Consider the following 19,486-nt stretch of genomic DNA (forward strand, 5'->3'; position numbering starts at 1 on the left):
AAAAACGAGCCAGATGTGGTGGCAGGTGCCTGTAGTCCCAGCTACTCAGGAGGCTGAGGCAGGAGACTTGCTTGAACCTGGGAGGTGGAGGTTGCAGTGAGCCAAGATTGTGCCACTGCACTCCAACCTGGACGACAGATTGAGACTCCATCTCAAAAACAAACAAAAAAAAAAAAGAGAGAGAGAGAGAGAGAGAGAAAAGAAAAAAAAAAAAAAGAAAAAAGAAAAGAAAAGAAAAAAGAAAAAAAAAAAGGAAATGTGAGGACATGAGATTTGGGAGGGGCCAGGGGTGAAAATATATGGTTTGGTTGTATCCCTACCCAAATCTCACCTTTAATAGTAACCCCCATAATCCTCATGTGTCCAGAGAGGGACCCAGTTGGAGGTGATTGGATCATGGGGACAGTTTCCCTCATGCTGTTCTCATGATAGTGAGTGAGTTCTCATGAGATCTGATGGTTTTATGAGTGTTTGACATTTCTTCCTTCAGACACTCACATTCCCTCCTGCTGCTTTGTGGAGAAGGTGCCTGCTTCCTCTTCTGTCATTCCCTTTCTGCCGTTCCCCTTCTTCCATGATTGTAAGTTTCCTGAGGCCTCCCCAGTTATGCAGAACTGTGAGTCAATTAAACCTCTTTCCTTTATAAATTACCCAGTGTCGGGTATTTCCTTACATTAGTGTGAGAACAGACGAATACACCATCTAAAGAAATGCATTTGGGGCAACCTAAGGAGCTCAGAGAAACCACAGAAGATAAAAAAAGAACCAGGGCCAATGAAACATGGAAGAAATTGATTCTACTTAATCCAAGTGATAGAAAGTTAAAGACCTACTCCTTAGTCTAAAGGAATACCAAATCTGGAGTCTGGGGATTGTCAAAGTGAGTGATGTGTAAATTTATACTTTCCATGTTAGTCTGTTAATCATCTATTTGTTTTATTTTATTATGTTACAATCTTGCCTACTTCAAAAAAGTCTTTTAGTAGTAAAGGAAGAGCAACTCTAACTCCATACAATTACTTTCACTGGATCCCTGAGAAATAGCACAGATATAAAATCTTTTCCTTTCATTTTAATTAGATTTTATAGACCAAAAAGTTGGGTTTTTTCCCCTTCCATCAGATGAGAATGAATGAATGACTTTCTCCCTGGAGAAGGCTATATATTTTCCCTAAAGTCTCCACCAGTATCTTAATTGGCATCTGAATTTCTAGTTTTGTTTGTAACCAGAAAATTTCCCTTCATTATAACAATACTGTGGCCAAAAGATACATGGAAATTGCCAACTAGTCAAATGTGCATCAGTGTGGAATCCCACATGTGATTTAGGCAGGTGCACCATCTTTGTACAGTTGGTCTCAAGAAACTGTCTTAAACAAAATATAAAATAGATCTCAATGGCTTCCTGGTCAGAATATTTGCCTCTTTTGGCCAGCCTCGGTTCATGTATTCAACCAGTTGTTCCATTCAGATGATATAGATTATACTCTGACCACAGCCTCCAGCCAGGAGGAACAAGAAATCAAGGAGGAGACAGAGTCTGGTAACCCTGTCAGCTTTAAGATCTGACTCACTCTGCAGCGATTTAATTGACAATACTAGAGTATTCATTTGAAAATGCTGCTGTATAAAAAGAAATGAATTTAGAAAATCATTCAACATGTAGACTCTGATGAAGAGCTTAGAGTAAATTTTGTTTCATTCTACTTTTTCTTTGGTTATGTAAACAGGGAACTATTCCCTAGAGAAAAGGTGTCCTGGCAGCCCTGGTCTTCACTATAAAAGCAGAGATACCCTGGCACTGCTGCTTGACCACTGTGTTTCTTTTAGCAAATCATTAACCACTCTCAGTCTTCTCAGGATTGTATGCAGTCATAGGGATAACTTACTGTCAACCTCCCACTCCTCACCTACGCAATGGAGAGCCCACAACACCTACCTCAGGGTTTAATGAGTAACTCACACAGAATATGACAAGCGGTGGGTTTGAATTTAAGGGTAGTTTCTTTCCCCAAGCACCACCACACCTCATTATTGGTGCAGCATTCTGCCCCTGCTTTATACTCTCATTTTAAAATATATAACAGGGTCCAATTTCACCTCTTAAACTAATCCGGTTCCCTTTTTTCAAACTCCTAATTAAAAAAAAAAAAAAAATCCAGAGAAGTCCTTTTGTAACACCAAAGGTTCTTGCCTGAGCCATGCCAAAGAGAGAGACACAGATCGGACCAAGAGAGAACAAGCTGTAGGCTTTATTAAGCAGAGTGACCATACAAAGCTTCCACAGCGTAGAAGGGGTACCAAGCGGGTAGCCAGTGTTAGATTTTTTGAACACCCTTTAAACTCTTTAAGGCGGGAAATATGTGCGGCAGGAACATGTTACCAGAGCGAGAAACAAAGACAATTAACATGACTCAGATCTTGAGGCAAACCGGAATTGTAACTTAAGTTTTATCTACTTATAACCTTGCAGTGGCATGACAAAGGAGACAGGATCTCACAGGATTTTACATATTGTGTTTACAAGGAATTGGAATTGGGAACATAGATAAGGTCTGCTGGTCACAGAAAAAGGGGCTTTTAACATTCCTTTTAGTTTCAGGGGAGGGGGAAGGGAGAGAGAGAGGACACAGGGAAGCTTACAACAAAATTTTTGCTGTTTATAGCTTTCTTGGGGAAGGAAACACAGGCACAAATTCTGATGTTAGGAATATTTTAAGCATGTATCTTCAATACTATTCATCCAGGACCAAAGTAAGTCCTGATGCAGGAAATGATGAGTTTCACAGCTTTCTGAGCCCCTACTCGACTCTGGAAGCTCAGCTGGAACCTCCTCTCACTTTCTACTTTCTTCTGATATTCCTTGAAAATACTTCTCCTTCATAGTGGAGATAATTAGTTTTAAACAGCCTGGTTCCTTCCCTGCTGTGAAGTATTGAGTTTTATTTCAGGACCAAAGGACATAAACCAGTTTATGACATGAACAGGTTTACACAATCTGCAAAAGACAGGACAGAGATTGCATATTGTATTTACTAGGACACGAGATTTACACTGACCACTCCGGAATAAGACTGTGCTTACTTAGTTCAAATAAGTACTGAAAAGTCATAGAGACTGAAAAGCCAACACTTTTTCTGTGTGTATGTAATTGCTTTATTATGTCTTTTTTTTTTTTTTTACTTTGAAAAAATAGTGCTTTGTTGTGGTGATAGTTCTATCTTTCATATTTTTAAATAGGGGGAATGAATGGAAATTTGCTTTCTCAGCTTTTCAACTACACTGTGTTTTTAACAGACACTTTCTTTCAGTAGGATGCTGTGTATTTAAGCCCGCAAAATTCTTCCTAGGTATTTCTGAATCCTGTTGTGTACATGTGGGTTGAAAGTTCAAATATTTCATCTTCTTTAGTGTTTAGTTGCTCACTTTATTGTTAGAGAAACTGGTGGCCAGGTATTCTTTCTCTGTTTTCTGCCATAAAACCTTTTAGAATTCAAATTTCTTCTCACATACATCTGGAATTGACTTTGGAAGCACTGGCCATAGAAAAAATGTTCTTACTCAAACCATCTAATTGAGAAATAATTGACTCATGCCTACTCCCTAAGGTTGGGGCCAATATAGTGTTGTAATTTTTTCTCCGTAACACTAAAATTCTACTACAAGTATCTTCCTTAAAATCCTACCCATATTCAAGGAAACAACCATGAAAATTGTGTGTGTGTGTGTGTGTGTATGTATGTATTATTTTCCTAGGATAGTGTTCATTTTCATACGTTAATTCTGTCATTTAATAAAATCTCATTCTTCTTTAAGTAAAACTGTTACCTTACATCTTTTCCAAACCTTGCCAATTGGCAAACACCTCTTTGTAGAGCTATCCATAGTTCACAGATCTGCTAGTTTCCACTCTGTGGACCTCCAAATATAGTGCAAAAGAGAATGTGACTAGGGAGGAGAGGACTGTTAGACTCTAAAGCATTTTTGTTTAAATCTACCAACAGGTTGTACACCTTGCATACTCCAGGGCAGACAACCTGATGCATCCTGGTCCATTGTTCTCACAGCTCACCACTGAGGAAGCACATCTATGAATTCCCTATTCAAATTTGGTTGGTTCTTTAGTATGACTAAAACATGGGGATCCCCCCATCTCTAAATCAATATTACTGCCTATTTCTTCTAATGGCATCTCAGCTTATTGTTTCTAAGCCATGCGAATCTTCGCAATTTTAATAATGGAAGCTAGCCCCCTTATCTCTATGAAAGGGTCCGTGTAGCATAAAGTGGGCAGTTCTCCAACCCACTTCCACAATTCTTGTTACTTTAAACATCAGTTTAGAAGCTTACACTGTATTAACATTTACTCTATACATAATAGATGGAATTATGAGATCACATAATGTGCTAATGTAATAAATTTTCATTTAAGACAAAATGTAATTACATATTTCTTATCTGACAGAATTGAGAAGTGTTTCCTACTAAGTCTGAAGTGCACACTCTAGAGGATAAATGATACAGAAGGTATCTAAGTATACAAGAACCTTAGAAACATTCTCCCTGGAAATACAAAGTGTAGAGACAGTTATTAGAGAGAGGTTTTCACGTTCATAGTCTAAACTGGGTCTGATTGTTGCCATTACAAGTAGAGAGCAATTTCAATAGAATATCTACCTTCTGAGGGGAGTATGGCAGTTCATTTCAGTGCAAGACTGAATCTGGCTTTGCATATTTGGGAATACTAACTTACAGTATTTTGAGTGTGGATTTTTTGTTTGTTTTTTTAAATGAAAGCTACATACTCTTTACTAGGCTATTGTGGTTTTTAAAATGAAGACTTACTTGTATTTTAAAAAGATGTTTAACATAGAGTTTCTAATTGATGGATCTGGAAATCAATCTGAATTGGACATATGGCTTCAATGCACAGGAGAAGTTTCCTCATATTGCTACCTTAACATGAATTTGACACCCAACTTGAAAACTCCATGTAGAAAGAGTAAAATAAAAATAAAAATTTCATAAAAAATTCTTCACAGACCCTTTAAAACTGCAACAGTGCAGTAAAACCCCAATTAAACAACTGCCCATTAACTTGTTATTTAAAATGTAGACTTAAAAACCAATAGACTTTTTTGGTGTGTATGCAATTGCTTTCATAAACACAGTTTACGTTGGAATAAGGAAGTCCTAGTTCATAATGTTGGAGGTCGTCCTCGCTGCTGCAGGCTGTTGAAGTGAGCCTCCTTCAAGGTCTGGTTGATGTGGGAGTAAAGACCTTGGCATGGTACATACCCCTCATGCAAGAACTGGGGAATGTTTGCATTGGGTTCAGTAACAATCTGGTTTAAGTTGCCTTCTGGTCCACTTGCTCTCTCTGGGATATTAATGCAGCTGCTGCTCCTTTCATTATCACTCCATGAGAACTGGAAGGAAAAAGACAGAAAGGGGATTGCTATTATGCTATTACAATATTTTTCCTACTTGGCTTGGAGAATAGCAGCATAAAACTCTATACTGGGTTTTAAAAAGCCATTTAAGATAGTTCATTCTATCCTCACAACAACGCTTTAATTAAGTTGGGATTAACAGCCCCATTTTACAGATGAGGAAACAGATCACTGCCTTGTCCAAAGTCACATAGCTACGAAGTGGCAGGGTGAGGATTCAAACACAGGCCTTCCAGTTCCAAATCCCTTCACACATTCTCTACCCTTGCTTGTACCATTTATTCCAATAACTGCATCAGAGAAGTAAGTACTCATCCTTTACCTGAAGTATCAATTAATGCTAAGAATGTAGTAGAAATAATGACCATAACAAGTAAGTTGGACTATGGGTAGAAGTTACAATGAAGCAAATAAGACACATACATTTATACACACATGCATACACACATAGATACAAATAAACAATGATTTTGTACACATATCCTGATAGTGGACATGTATGGTCTTCCTATATCAATTCAATGCTACATACATATCCTGAAAGGCATTTGACATACTTTTAGTCAAAGTTATATGCTACTTATTAGCATTTTATGACTAGCATTTATTGTTCTTCTATATTTATGGATTTAATAGGGTGTGTATTTTCTTCTTAAGATCTTTTTTTTTTATTGAACTAACCTGATTCAGTGCTATTTTTTACATTGGAGAAGCTACTCAGGGATCCCTGTAAACAGTCATTTCCAAGAATTTCCTGCCTTCCAATGTTACAATTCCCAAAAGAAGAAGGTAATGGCAAGGACTCTTATTCAAATTACAATATTTAACAATGCTGGTATTATATTTCTTCTAAGTAAGTTTTTTCCAAAGGCAACATTAGTAAGACTTAAACCAAGAGTGGTCATAGTCCATAGGTCACTTGCAGCTGCTCAACTTAGGTCACACAGTACACTGCCCACAGCTACCAAGAGACAACCTATGCTCATCTTTATCCAACTAGAAACATATGTTAAAAGAATCTATACAGGAAAAGAGATAGAAGGGGCCAAATGAAGCCAGATGTGAGAGTTAGCAATAGCAATCAAATTGATTTAAGGATTAAATGTCAAGGCCAATTCAAAAAGAAAATTAAAAAAAAATTCCTAGGCCTGAGTATAAAAATATAGAACTACCACTGTCACAAAGTAATGAAGTTATGAATATTCCAAAATTAAGCTATTACATTGGATAAAAAACCCACAGCCTACACTTTGGTTCCTCTTAGTTGGCTTTACTTGTTTTTTTTTGTTGTTGTTACAGGTACTGCCTGAAAAATAAGGTAAGAACTAGAAATCATTTCTGATGAATCAAATTTTCATCTCCAATGACATCATATTGATTTTACACTACAGTGCAACACTAGGGTGATGCTATGCTGTGTATATTAAAAATTCATAGGCTACAAGGGATTTCCTTAGAATAATTATTAAGAAAAAATACACCTACCTTTAATTTGTTTCATTTTAAAAGTTTTTAAACTCAATTGTGTACAGATATAAATAGAAATGCTCATTAAGACATTTTTATACTATCAATATTTTAATAGCTGAAAATCAGAAACAACTAAATATTTAAAAACAAAGAAGCAGTTAAATTATAGTGCATGCATTCATACAACAGAATCTCATCAGCCATTAACAATAATGATATATCATGCTATATCAGAAGTCTTTATACTTCAGGTTCTTAGAAAAGTCTAAATTTATAGGCTATAAAAATAGTTAATGAAGAAATAACTAAACAATGACACTGACAGCTTTCATTTGGGTAAACCATTTAAAAAATTAATTAGGTAAATGTAATGGAATAAATGCTTATAATTAAACTTGTCATATAATTTAAAATCTAAAGTTATATTGACTTAAATAATAAATACTCATTAAAGGTCTGGATCACTTCCAATTTTTAAAAAATTATACGAAAATATTTTTCTAAAAAATGTTTTCTTATTTAAAAGAAAATTATTTTTGTCTAATTCAAAGGTTACTTAAAAGTTATTTACGAAACAAGGTGAAAGTAACCAGTAAATAAGAGCAATGTAAAGAAATGTCTCCCTCTTTACATACTATATATTTACCTCTTTATAAATATAAAGGGGTATTTTTGGCAAGAAAGGTTAAAAGGAAATAGTTTTTTAATAATTATTTTATGAGAAATAATAATTTCTTTATATGAGAAAGAATCTTGTATAGTAAATTTCTATCCTAAAATAACTGGTTATTTAAGAAAGAAAGATGTCTAGCATAAAACAGGAAGTCTGAGCATCTCATTAATGATTTGTATCAAGTTGTATATAATTAAAGGGAAATTATTTATAATAGTCTTTTTAGAGATTGGGTTTTGATTTTTTTTAATTTATTTTTATTATACTTTAAGTTCTACGGTACATGTGCATAACGTGCAGGTTTGTTACATATGTATACTTGTGCCATGTTGGTGTGCTGCACCCATCAACTCGTCAGCACCCATCAATTCATCATTTATATCATGTATAACTCCCCAATGCAATCCCTCCCCCCTCCCCCCTCCCCATGATAGGCCCCAGTGTGTGATGTTCCCCTTCCCGAGTCCAAGTGATCTCATTGTTCAGTTCCCACCTATGAGTGAGAACATGCGGTGTTTGGTTTTCTCTTCTTGTGATAGTTTGCTAAGAATGATGGTTTCCAGCTGCATCCATGTCCCTACAAAGGACGCAAACTCATCCTTTTTTATGGCTGCATAGTATTCCATGGTGTATATGTGCCACATTTTCTTAATCCAGTCTGTCACAGATGGACATTTGGGTTGATTCCAAGTCTTTGCTATTGTGAATAGTGCTGCAATAAACATACGTGTGCATGTGTCTTCGTAGTAGAATAATTTATAATCCTTTGGGTATATACCCAGTAGTGGGATGGCTGTGTCATATGGGACATCTAGTTCTAGATCCTTGAGGAATTGCCATACTGTTTTCCATAATGGTTGAACTAGTTTAAAATCCCACCAACAGTGTAAAAGTGTTCCTATTTCTCCACAGCCTCTCCAACATCTGTTGTTTCCTGATTTTTTAATGAGTGCCGTTCTAACTGGTGTGAGATGGTATCTCATTGTGCTTTTGATTTGCATTTCTCTGATGGCGAGTGATGATGAGCATTTTTTCATGTGTCTGTTGGCTGTATGAATGTCTTCTTTTGAGAAATGTCTGTTCATATACTTTGCCCACTTTTTGATGGGGTTGTTTGTTTTTTTCTTGTATATTTGTTTGAGTTCTTTGTAGGTTCTGGATATTAGCCCGTTGTCAGATTAGTAGATTGCAAAAATTTTCTCCCATTCTGTAGGTTGCCTGTTCACTCTGATGGTAGTTTCTTTTGCTGTGCAGAAGCTCTTTAGCTTAATTAGATCCCATTTGTCAATTTTGGCTTTTGCTGCCAATGCTTTTGGTGTTTTAGACATGAAGTCCTTGCCCATGCCTATGTCCTGAATGGTACTACCTAGATTTTCTTCTAGGGTTTTTATGGTATTAGGTCTAACATTTAAGTCTCTAATCCATCTTGAATTAATCTTCGTATAAGGAGTAAGGAAAGGAACCAGTTTCAGCCTTCTACTTATGGCTAGCCAATTTTCCCAGCACCATTTATTCAACAGGGAATCCTTTCCCCATTTCTTGTTTCTCTCAGGTTTGTCAAAGATCAGATGGCTGTAGATGTGTGGTATTATTTCTGAGGACTCTATTCTGTTCCATTGGTCGATATCTCTGTTTTGGTACCAGTACCATGCTGTTTTGGTTACTGTAGCCTTGTAGTATAGTTTGAAGTCAGGTAGCGTGACGCCTCCAGCTTTGTCCTTCTGACTTAGGATTGTCTTGGCAATGCGGGCTCTTTTTTGGTTCCATATGAACTTTAAAGCAGTTTTTTCCAATTCTGTGAAGAAACTCATTGGTAGCTTGATGGGGATGGCACTGAATCTATAAATAACCTTGGGCAGTATGGCCATTTTCATGATATTGATTCTTCCTATCCATGAGCATGGTATGTTCTTCCATTTGTCAGTGTCCTCTTTGATTTCACTGAGCAGTGGTTTGTAGTTCTCCTTGAAGAGGTCCTTGACATCCCTTGTAAGTTGGATTCCTAGGTATTTTATTCTCTTTGAAGCAATTGTGAATGGAAGTTCATTCCTGATTTGGCTCTCTGCTTGTCTGTTACTGGTGTATAAGAATGCTTGTGATTTTTGCACAGTAATTTTGTATCCCGAAACTTTGCTGAAGTTGCTTATCAGCTTAAGGAGATTTTGGGCTGAGATGATGGGGTTTTCTAAATATACAATCATGTCATCTGCAAACAGGGACAATTTGACTTCTTCTTTTCCTAACTGAATACCCTTGATTTCTTTCTCTTGCCTGATTGCCCTAGCCAGAACGTCCAACACTATGTTGAATAGGAGTGGTGAGAGAGGGCATCCCTGTCTTGTGCCAGTTTTCAAAGGGAATTTTTTCAGTTTTTGCCCATTCAGTACGATACTAGCTGTGGGTATGTCATAAATAGCTCTTATTATTTTGAGGTACGTTCCATCAATACCGAATTTATTGAGCATTTTTAGCATGAAGGGCTGTTGAATTTTGTCAAAAGCCTTTTCTGCATCTATTGAGATAATCATGTGGTTCTTGACTTTGGTTCAGTTTATATGCTGGATTACGTTTATTGATTTGCGAATGTTGAACCAGCCTTGCATCCCAGGGATGAAGCCCACTTGATCATGGTGGATAAGCTTTTGGATGTGCTGCTGAATCCGGTTTGCCAGTATTTTATTGAGGATATTTGCATCGATGTTCATCAGGGATATTGGTCTAAAATTCTCTTTTTTTGTTGTGTCTCTACCAGGCTTTGGTATCAGGATGATGTTGGCCTCATCAAATGAGTTAGGGAGGATTCCCTCTTTTTCAATTGATTGGAATAGTTTCAGAAGGAATGGTATCAGCTCCTCCTTGTACCTCTGGTAGAATTCAGCTGTGAATCCATCTGGTCCTGGACTTTTTTTGGTGGGTAGGCTATTAATTGTTGCCTCAATTTCAGAGCCTGCTATTGGTCTATGCAGGGATTCAACTTCTTCCTGGTTTAGTCTTGGGAGAGTGTAAGTCTCCAGGAAATTATCCATTTCTTCTAGATTTTCTAGTTGATTTGCGTAGAGGTGTTTATAGTATTCTCTGATGGTAGTTTGTATTTCTGTGTGGTCGGTGGTGATATCCCTTTATCATTTTTTATTGCATCGATTTGATTCCTCTCTCTTTTCTTCTTTATTAGTCTTGCTAGTGGTCTGTCAATTTTGTTGATCTTTTCAAAAAACCAACTCCTGGATTCATTGATTTTTTGGAGGGTTTTTTGTGTCTCTATCTCCTTCAGTTCTGCTCTGATCTTAGTTATTTCTTGCCTTCTGCTAGCTTTTGAATGTGTTTGCTCTTGCCTCTCTAGTTCTTTTAATTGTGATGTTAGAGTGTCAATTTTAGATCTTTCCTGCTTTCTCTTGTGGGCATTTAGTGCTATAAATTTCCCTCTACACACTGCTTTAAATGTGTCCCAGAGATTCTGGTATGTTGTATCTTTGTTCTCATTGGTTTCAAAGAACATCTTTCTTACTGCTTTCATTTCGTTGTGTACCCAGTAGTCATTCAGGAGCAGGTTGTTCAGTTTCCATGTAGTTGAGCAATTTTGATTGAGTTTCTTAGTCCTGAGTTCTAGTGTGATTGCACTGTGGTCTGAGAGACAGTTTGTTATAATTTCTGTTCTTTTACAATTGCTGAGGAGTGCTTTACTTCCAATTATGTGGTCAATTTTGGAATAAGTGCGATGTGGTGCTGAGAAGAATGTATATTATGTTGATTTGTGGTGGAGAGTTCTATAGATGTCTATTAGGTCCGCTTGGTGCAGAGATGAGTTCAATTCCTGGATATCCTTGTTAACTTTCTGTCTCGTTGATCTGTCTAATGTGGACAGGGGAGTGTTGAAGTCTCCCATTATTATTGTATGGGAGTCTAAGTCTCTTTGTAAGTCTCTAAGGACTTGCTTTATGAACCTGGGTGCTCCTGTATTGGGTGCATATATATTTAGGATAGTTAGCTCTTCCTGTTGAACTGATCCCTTTACCATTATGTAATGGACTTCTTTGTCTCTTTTGATCTTTGATGGTTTTTTTTTTTTTTATTATACTTTAAGTTCTAGGGTACATGTGCATAACGTGCAGGTTTGTTACATATGTATCCTTATGCCATGTTGGTGTGCTGCACCCATCAACTCGTCAGCACCCATCAATTCATCATTTATATCATGTATAACTCCCCAGTGCATTCCCTCCCTCCTCCCCCCTCCCCATGATAGGCCCCAGTGTGTGATTTTCCCCTTCCCGAGTGCAAGTGATCTCATTGTTCAGTTCCCACCTATGAGTGAGAACATGCGGTGTTTGGTTTACTCTTCTTGTGATAGTTTGCTAAGAATGATGGTTTCCAGCTGCATCCATGTCCCTACAAAGGACTCAAACTCATCCATTTTTATGGCTGCATAATATTCCATGGTGTATATGTGCCACATTTTCTTAATCCAGTCTGTCACAGATGGACATTTGGGTTGATTCCAAGTCTTTGCTATTGTGAATAGTGCCGCAATAAACATACGTGTGCATGTGTCTTTGTAGTAGACTAATTTATAATCCTTTGGGTATATACCCAGTAGTGGGATGGCTGGGTCATATGGTACATCTAGTTCTAGATCCTTGAGGAATTGCCATACTGTTTTCCATAATGGTTGAACTAGTTTATAATCCCACCAACAGTGTAAAAGTGTTCCTATTTCTCCACATCCTCTCCAACAACTGTTGTTTCCTGACTTCTTAATGATTGCCATTCTAACTGGTGTGAGATGGTATCTCATTGTGCTTTTGATTTGCATTTCTCTGATGGCGAGTGATGATGAGCATTTTTTCCTGTGTCTGTTGGCTGTATGAATGTCTTCTTTTGAGAAATGTCTGTTCATATCCTTTGCCCACTTTTTGATGGGGTTGTTTGTTTTTTTCTTGTATATTTGTTTGAGTTCTTTGTAGATTCTGGATATTAGCCCTTTGTCACATGAGTAGGTTGCAAAAATTTTCTCCCATTCTGTAGGTTGCCTGTTCACTCTGATGGTAGTTTCTTTTGCTGTGCAAAAGCTCTTTAGTTTAATTAGATCCCATTTGTCAATTTTGGCTTTTGCTGCCGTTGCTTTTGGTGTTTTAGACATGAAGTCCTTGCCCATGCCTATGTCCTGAATGGTACTACCTAGATTTTCTTCTAGGGTTTTTATGGTATTAGGTCTAACATTTAAGTCTCTAATCCATCTTGAATTAATCTTCGTATAAGGAGTAAGGAAAGGATCCAGTTTCAGCTTTCTACTTATGGCTAGCCAATTTTCCCAGCACCATTTATTCAATAGGGAATCCTTTCCCCATTTCTTGTTTCTCTCAGGTTTGTCAAAGATCAGATGGCTGTAGATGTGTGGTATTATTTCTGAGGACTCTATTCTGTTCCATTGGTATATATCTCTGTTTTGGTACCAGTACCATGCTGTTTTGGTTACTGTAGCCTTGTAGTATAGTTTGAAGTCAGGTAGCGTGACGCCTCCAGCTTTGTCCTTCTGACTTAGGATTGTCTTGGCAATGCGGGCTCTTTTTTGGTTCCATATGAACTTTAAAGCAGTTTTTTCCAATTCTGTGAAGAAACTCATTGGTAGCTTGATGGGGATGGCACTGAATCTATAAATAACCTTGGGCAGTAAGGCCATTTTCATGATATTGATTCTTCCTATCCATGAGCATGGTATGTTCTTCCATTTGTCAGTGTCCTCTTTGATTTCACTGAGCAGTGGTTTGTAGTTCTCCTTGAAGAGGTCCTTTACATCCCTTGTAAGTTGGATTCCTAGGTATTTTATTCTCTTTGAAGCAATTGTGAATGGAAGTTCATTCCTGATTTGGCTCTCTGCTTGTCTGTTACTGGTGTATAAGAATGCTTGTGATTTTTGCACATTAATTTTGTATCCCGAGACTTTGCTGAAGTTGCTTATCAGCTTAAGGAGATTTTGGGCTGAGACGATGGGGTTTTCTAAATATACAATCATGTCATCTGCAAACAGGGACAATTTGACTTCTTCTTTTCCTAACTGAATACCCTTGATTTCTTTCTCTTGCCTGATTGCCCTAGCCAGAACGTCCAACACTATGTTGAATAGGAGTGGTGAGAGAGGGCATCCCTGTCTTGTGCCAGTTTTCAAAGGGAATTTTTTCAGTTTTTGCCCATTCAGTACGATACTAGCTGTGGGTATGTCATAAATAGCTCTTATTATTTTGAGGTACGTTCCATCAATACCGAATTTATTGAGCATTTTTAGCATGAAGGGCTGTTGAATTTTGTCAAAAGCCTTTTCTGCATCTATTGAGATAATCATGTGGTTCTTGACTTTGGTTCAGTTTATATGCTGGATTACGTTTATTGATTTGCGAATGTTGAACCAGCCTTGCATCCCAGGGATGAAGCCCACTTGATCATGGTGGATAAGCTTTTGGATGTGCTGCTGAATCCGGTTTGCCAGTATTTTATTGAGGATTTTTGCATCGATGTTCATCAGGGATATTGGTCTAAAATTCTCTTTTTTTGTTGTGCCTCTACCAGGCTTTGGTATCAGGATGATGTTGGCCTCATCAAATGAGTTAGGGAGGATTCCCTCTTTTTCTATTGATTGGAATAGTTGCAGAAGGAATGGTACCAGCTCCTCCTTGTACCTCTGGTAGAATTCAGCTGTGAATCCATCTGGTCCTGGACTTTTTTTGGTGGGTAGGCTATTAATTGTTGCCTCAATTTCAGAGCCTGCTATTGGTCTATGCAGGGATTCAACTTTTTCCTGGTTTAGTCTTGGGAGAGTGTAAGTGTCCAGGAAATTATCCATTTCTTCTAGATTTTCTAGTTGATTTGCGTAGAGGTGTTTATAGTATTCTCTGATGGTAGTTTGTATTTCTGTGTGGTCGGTGGTGATATCCCTTTATCATTTTTTATTGCATCGATTTGATTCCTCTCTCTTTTCTTCTTTATTAGTCTTGCTAGTGGTCTGTCAATTTTGTTGATCTTTTCAAAAAACCAACTCCTGGATTCATTGATTTTTTGGAGGGTTTTTTGTGTCTCTATCTCCTTCAGTTCTGCTCTGATCTTAGTTATTTCTTGCCTTCTGCTAGCTTTTGAATGTGTTTGCTCTTGCCTCTCTAGTTCTTTTAACTGTGATGTTAGAGTGTCAATTTTAGATCTTTCCTGCTTTCTCTTGTGGGCATTTAGTGCTATAAATTTCCCTCTACACACTGCTTTAAATGTGTCCCAGAGATTCTGGTATGTTGTATCTTTGTTCTCATTGGTTTCAAAGAACATCTTTATTTCTGCTTTCATTTCGTTATGTACCCAGTAGTCATTCAGGAGCAGGTTGTTCAGTTTCCATGTAGTTGAGCGGTTTTGATTGAGTTTCTTAGTCCTGAGTTCTAGTTTGATTGCACTGTGGTCTGAGAGACAGTTTGTTATAATTTCTGTTCTTTTACAATTGCTGAGGAGTGCTTTACTTCCAATTATGTGGTCAATTTTGGAATAAGTGCGATGTGGTGCTGAGAAGAATGTATATTATGTTGATTTGTGGTGGAGAGTTCTATAGATGTCTATTAGGTCCGCTTGGTGCAGAGATGAGTTCAATTCCTGGATATCCTTGTTAACTTTCTGTCTCGTTGATCTGTCTAATGTTGACAGGGGAGTGTTGAAGTCTCCCATTATTATTGTATGGGAGTCTAAGTCTCTTTGTAAGTCTCTAAGGACTTGCTTTATCAACCTGGGTGCTCCTGTATTGGGTGCATATATATTTAGGATAGTTAGCTCTTCCTGTTGAACTGATCCCTTTACCATTATGTAATGGCCTTCTTTGTCTCTTTTGATCTTTGATGTTTTTTTTTTTTTTTTTTATTATTATAGTTTAAGTTCCTCTCAGGGGTGTACTCCACCCTGTGAGGTGTGGGGTGTCAGACTGCCCCTAGTGGGGGATGTCTCCCAGTGAGGCTACTCAGGGGTCAGTGACCCAGTTGAGCAGGCAGTCTGTCCGTTCTCAGATCTCAACCTCCGTGTTGGGAGATCCACTGCTCTCTTCAAAGCTGACAGAGTCGTTCGCGTCTGCTCAGGCCTCTGCTGCTTCCCCTGTTGTTTTTTAGCTGTGCCCTGCCCCCAGAGGTGGAGTCTACAGAGACAGGCAGGTTTCCTTGAGCTGCTGTGAGCTCCACCCAGTTCGAGCTTCCCAGCGGCTTTGTTTACCTACTTAAGCCTCAGCAATGGCGGGTGACCCTCCCCCAGCCTCGCTGCTGCCTTGCGGTTAGATCGCGGCAGACTGCTGTGTTAGCAATGAGGGAGGCTCCGTGGACGTGGGACCCTCCCGGCCAGGTGAGGGATATATTCTGCTGGTGTGCCCGTTTCCTTAAAGCGCGGTATTGGGGTGGGAGTTACTCGATTTTCCAGGTGCTGTGTGTCTCAGTTCCCCTGGGTAGGAAAAGGCATTCCTTTCCTCCTTGCGCTTCCCAGGTGAGGCGATGCCTCGCCCTGCTTCAGCTCTCGCTGGTCAGGCTGCAGTAGCTGACCAGCACCGATTGTCCGGCACTCCCTAGTGAGATGACCCCAGTACCTCAGTTGAAAATGCAGAAATCACCCATCTTCTGTGTCGCTTGTGCTGGGTGTTGGAGACTGGAGCTGTTCCTATTCGGCCATCTTCCCCATTCGGATTTTGATTTTTTAAAAAACACTACTTATACACTAAAGAATTGGGTAGAACAACAACCTTTTCCTAAGGTATTGATTTACTCTTAATAAAATTGCAAGGGATTTTAATTTTTTTAATCCAATTTTCAACTTTTATTATCTTGCTGTTTCCAGCGTTCTCTCCCGTTTGGAAAGGCCTGAGATAACAGCCCTCTCCTTCAACTCATTTTCAGCTTCCGTAATTTTTTTCCTCAGGTTCTAACTGTTGGTCATGGCCTGATGCTAAAAATGTTTTATCTTAAAGGTCTAAAGAAAATGTTTTCTTCCAACATAACATTCTGTGCTGTTGGCTTTAAATTCTTCTATGAATCCAAAAATTTTCACTTATTACCCAGGAAACACTCTGCCTATGTCTAACTAATTCAAGTATCACTTTCATTAATTTTGATTTGCAGGTTACCTAAATGGACTTTCCATAGGGAATATTAATTGTACTGCAGGTATCGGGGGAAACCTGGCCCTGACATTTCACGTACATTCTTTTCTATTTCCCTAAGTGTTTGCTGGTCTGAGAAATAAAGGGAAAGAGTACAAAAGAGAGAAATTTTAAAGCAGGGTGTCCGGGGGAGACATCACATGTTGGCAGGTTCCGTTATGCCCCCTGAGCTGTAAAATCAGCAAGTTTTTATTAGCAATTTTCAGAGGGGAGGGAGTATACGAACAGAGTGTGGGTCACAGAGATCACATGCTTTAAGGGCAACAAAAGATCACAAGGCAGGAGGTCAGGGCGAGATCACAAGGTCAGGGTGAAAGTAGAATCACTAATGAACACTCACGTCCCGCTGTGTACACATTGTCATTGATAAACATTTTAACAGGGTTCAAGAGCAGAGAACTGGTCTGAGTAGAATTTGCCAGGCTGGAATTTCCTAATCCTAGCAAGCCTGGGGGTGCTGCAGGAGACTAGGGCGTGTTTCATCCCTATCTATATCTGCATAAAAGCAGACACTCCCAGGGCGGCCATTTTAGAGGCCTCCCCTGGGAATGTATTCTTTTCCCAGGGCTGTTAATTATTTAATATACCTTAGTGGGAAAAGAATTCAGTGATACTTCTCTTACCTGTTTTCAGTAATAAGAGAAATACGGCTCTGTCCTGCCCGGCCCACAGGCAGCCAGACTTTAAGGTTATCTCCCTTGTTCCCTGAAAGTCGCGTTATCCTGTTCTTAAGGTGCCCAGGTTTGATATTGTTCAAACACACATGCTCTACAAACAATTTGTGCAGTTAACACAATCATCACAGGGTCCTGAGGCGATATACATCCTCAGTTTATGAAGATGATGGGATTAAGAGATTAAAGACAGGCATAGGAAATCACAAGAGTATTGACTGGGGAAGTGATAAATGTCCATGAAACTTTCACAATTTATGTTCAGAGAATGTAGTAAAGACAGGCGTAAGAAATTATAAAAGTATTAATTTGGGGAACTAATAAATGTCCATGAAATCTTCACAATTAATGTTCTTCTGCCATGGCTTCAGCCGGTCCCTCCGTTCGGGGTCCCTGACTTCCCGCAAGAGCAGGAGTTTTTTTTTTTTTTTTCCCCTTTTGGTAACTGGTCTAACAAACAAATTTTACATTTTATCAAAATAACTCCTATTCATTGTTATTAAAGTTTTAATTTGCTTAGAAAAAAACTGAGGTTAAATTTTTTTAAAAATCAAGGTTACTACATCCATGTAATTTTCTTGCTTTTAAAGTCCTTGCACCTTTAAGTTACAGGGCTTTGACTCCTGGATATAAAAAGAACACCATGTCTTGCTAAATCTTAAAAAATGACAGCAGTTAAAGCCTTATCTTCAGACACAGTAGAAGATGCCAATCAAAATACACTGTGTGCATAAGACACAGGGCCAGAAATTAAAACTATTGAATTCTTCAATGCCTAGGGACTATTATAGAGGAGGTGGGTGTGTGAGATTGTAATGGTCAATTTTGAGAGATAAAATTAGTTTGGTTTCTCTATAAATTAACTATTAATACTGAAGGCACACTGATGGAAGACCAGCATCTGGGCCCCAATGTCAGAGTAACAAGGTTTTCTTGGAGCGTTAACCTGTCTGGACGGGGGAGGGGAGAGGGAGAGAACAAAGGCGACTAAGATGGCACATTTCCGGGTTCTTCATCACCAACTTTCCCACGCCCGGGAAAAACACAGACCGACTGCGCAAGCGCAACGTGACGTCTGATCGAGGAAACCGAAACTTACTTGGCCACGCCTGCGGAGACGCCTATGGCACGCCCTTGTCCCACCCACTGCCCTCCCGCTTCTGAGCCCAAAACATAAAAGCTGCTCCCGGCAGACGTGCGGTGCAAACTTCCTCGGCCCCTCTTCATATGCGGACCTAGGAACCTCACCCGAGAACGCGGGAGCGACTTCCTTGGCCTCCACCGCAGGAGGCCAGTGAACCTCGCCCTTTTCCCCTCACATTGGCTGGCTAATAAAACTTTTGTACTTTGCCTATTTGCCGCATCTCTGGTATCTGATCCGGTGGTCACATAAAACAAATCATAACCCACTTAATTTTTAAAAAAATAAAGGTTATGAGAAAGTTTATTGAAATTATATCTTATGGTCAAGATGACCAAAACTTAATAAATTTGTTTAGAAAATTTTAAAAGACAAATTTAATGGGCCTCATGCTGTCTTCATTAAAGCTTATTGTTTGGGAAATTAAGTCTCCTCTCTCAAAAAAATAAAAACTTTTGTCCCTTTTTGAAATCTTTGAGTCATCACTCGGCTAAATGGATGATTTATTGTGCAATGACCTTTGATCCTATTTTGTGATATCAGGTGTTTTTAACTTTTTATAGTTGACAAACTTTCCAAAATAAAATTCTAGCTTTGGTCCTCATTAATCTTTTGATATTAGGTCCCCTGAAGTCCAAAAGAGACATATTTGGGTTATTTGATATAATCATACAGAAGTATTGTCAAATATAAAATGGCATTTAACCTTCTTTGGATTATATTTATATAAATGTGTTTTTAGTATGTATTTAAGAATTGTATGAAATTCCTGTGATTCTGATATGTCTTGGTACATGTCAGCAGTCCCCAATCTGTTTAGCACTTGGGACCGGTTTTGTGGAAGACAATTTTTCCACAGATGGGGGATGGAAGGGATGGTTTCAGGATGAAACTGTTCCACCTCAGATCATTAGGCAT

At 38.5% G+C, this 19,486-nt stretch overlaps 1 protein-coding gene across 2 annotated transcripts in view; it reads right to left on the minus strand.

Moving 5' to 3' along the window:
- Positions 1 to 2,236: 2,236 nt before the first annotated feature.
- Positions 2,237 to 19,486, minus strand: part of FAM104B (family with sequence similarity 104 member B) — a 30,540-nt gene continuing 13,290 nt past the window's right edge. Inside the window, exons 3-4 of one of the 2 annotated variants that reach the window (XM_010374537.2) lie at positions 5,299 to 5,429; positions 2,237 to 2,998 (exon numbers count right to left, since the gene is read on the minus strand). In XM_010374537.2, the coding sequence (XP_010372839.1) occupies positions 2,902 to 2,998; positions 5,299 to 5,429 (228 nt within the window). In that variant the 3' untranslated portion in view covers positions 2,237 to 2,901. Of the gene's footprint in view, positions 5,430 to 19,486 lie in introns of both variants that reach the window. The other variant, XM_010374536.2, reaches the window with a different exon arrangement.

Source organism: Rhinopithecus roxellana, chromosome 7 (assembly GCF_007565055.1).
Source record: "Rhinopithecus roxellana isolate Shanxi Qingling chromosome 7, ASM756505v1, whole genome shotgun sequence".
In the NCBI taxonomy this organism is placed as follows: domain Eukaryota; kingdom Metazoa; phylum Chordata; class Mammalia; order Primates; family Cercopithecidae; genus Rhinopithecus; species Rhinopithecus roxellana.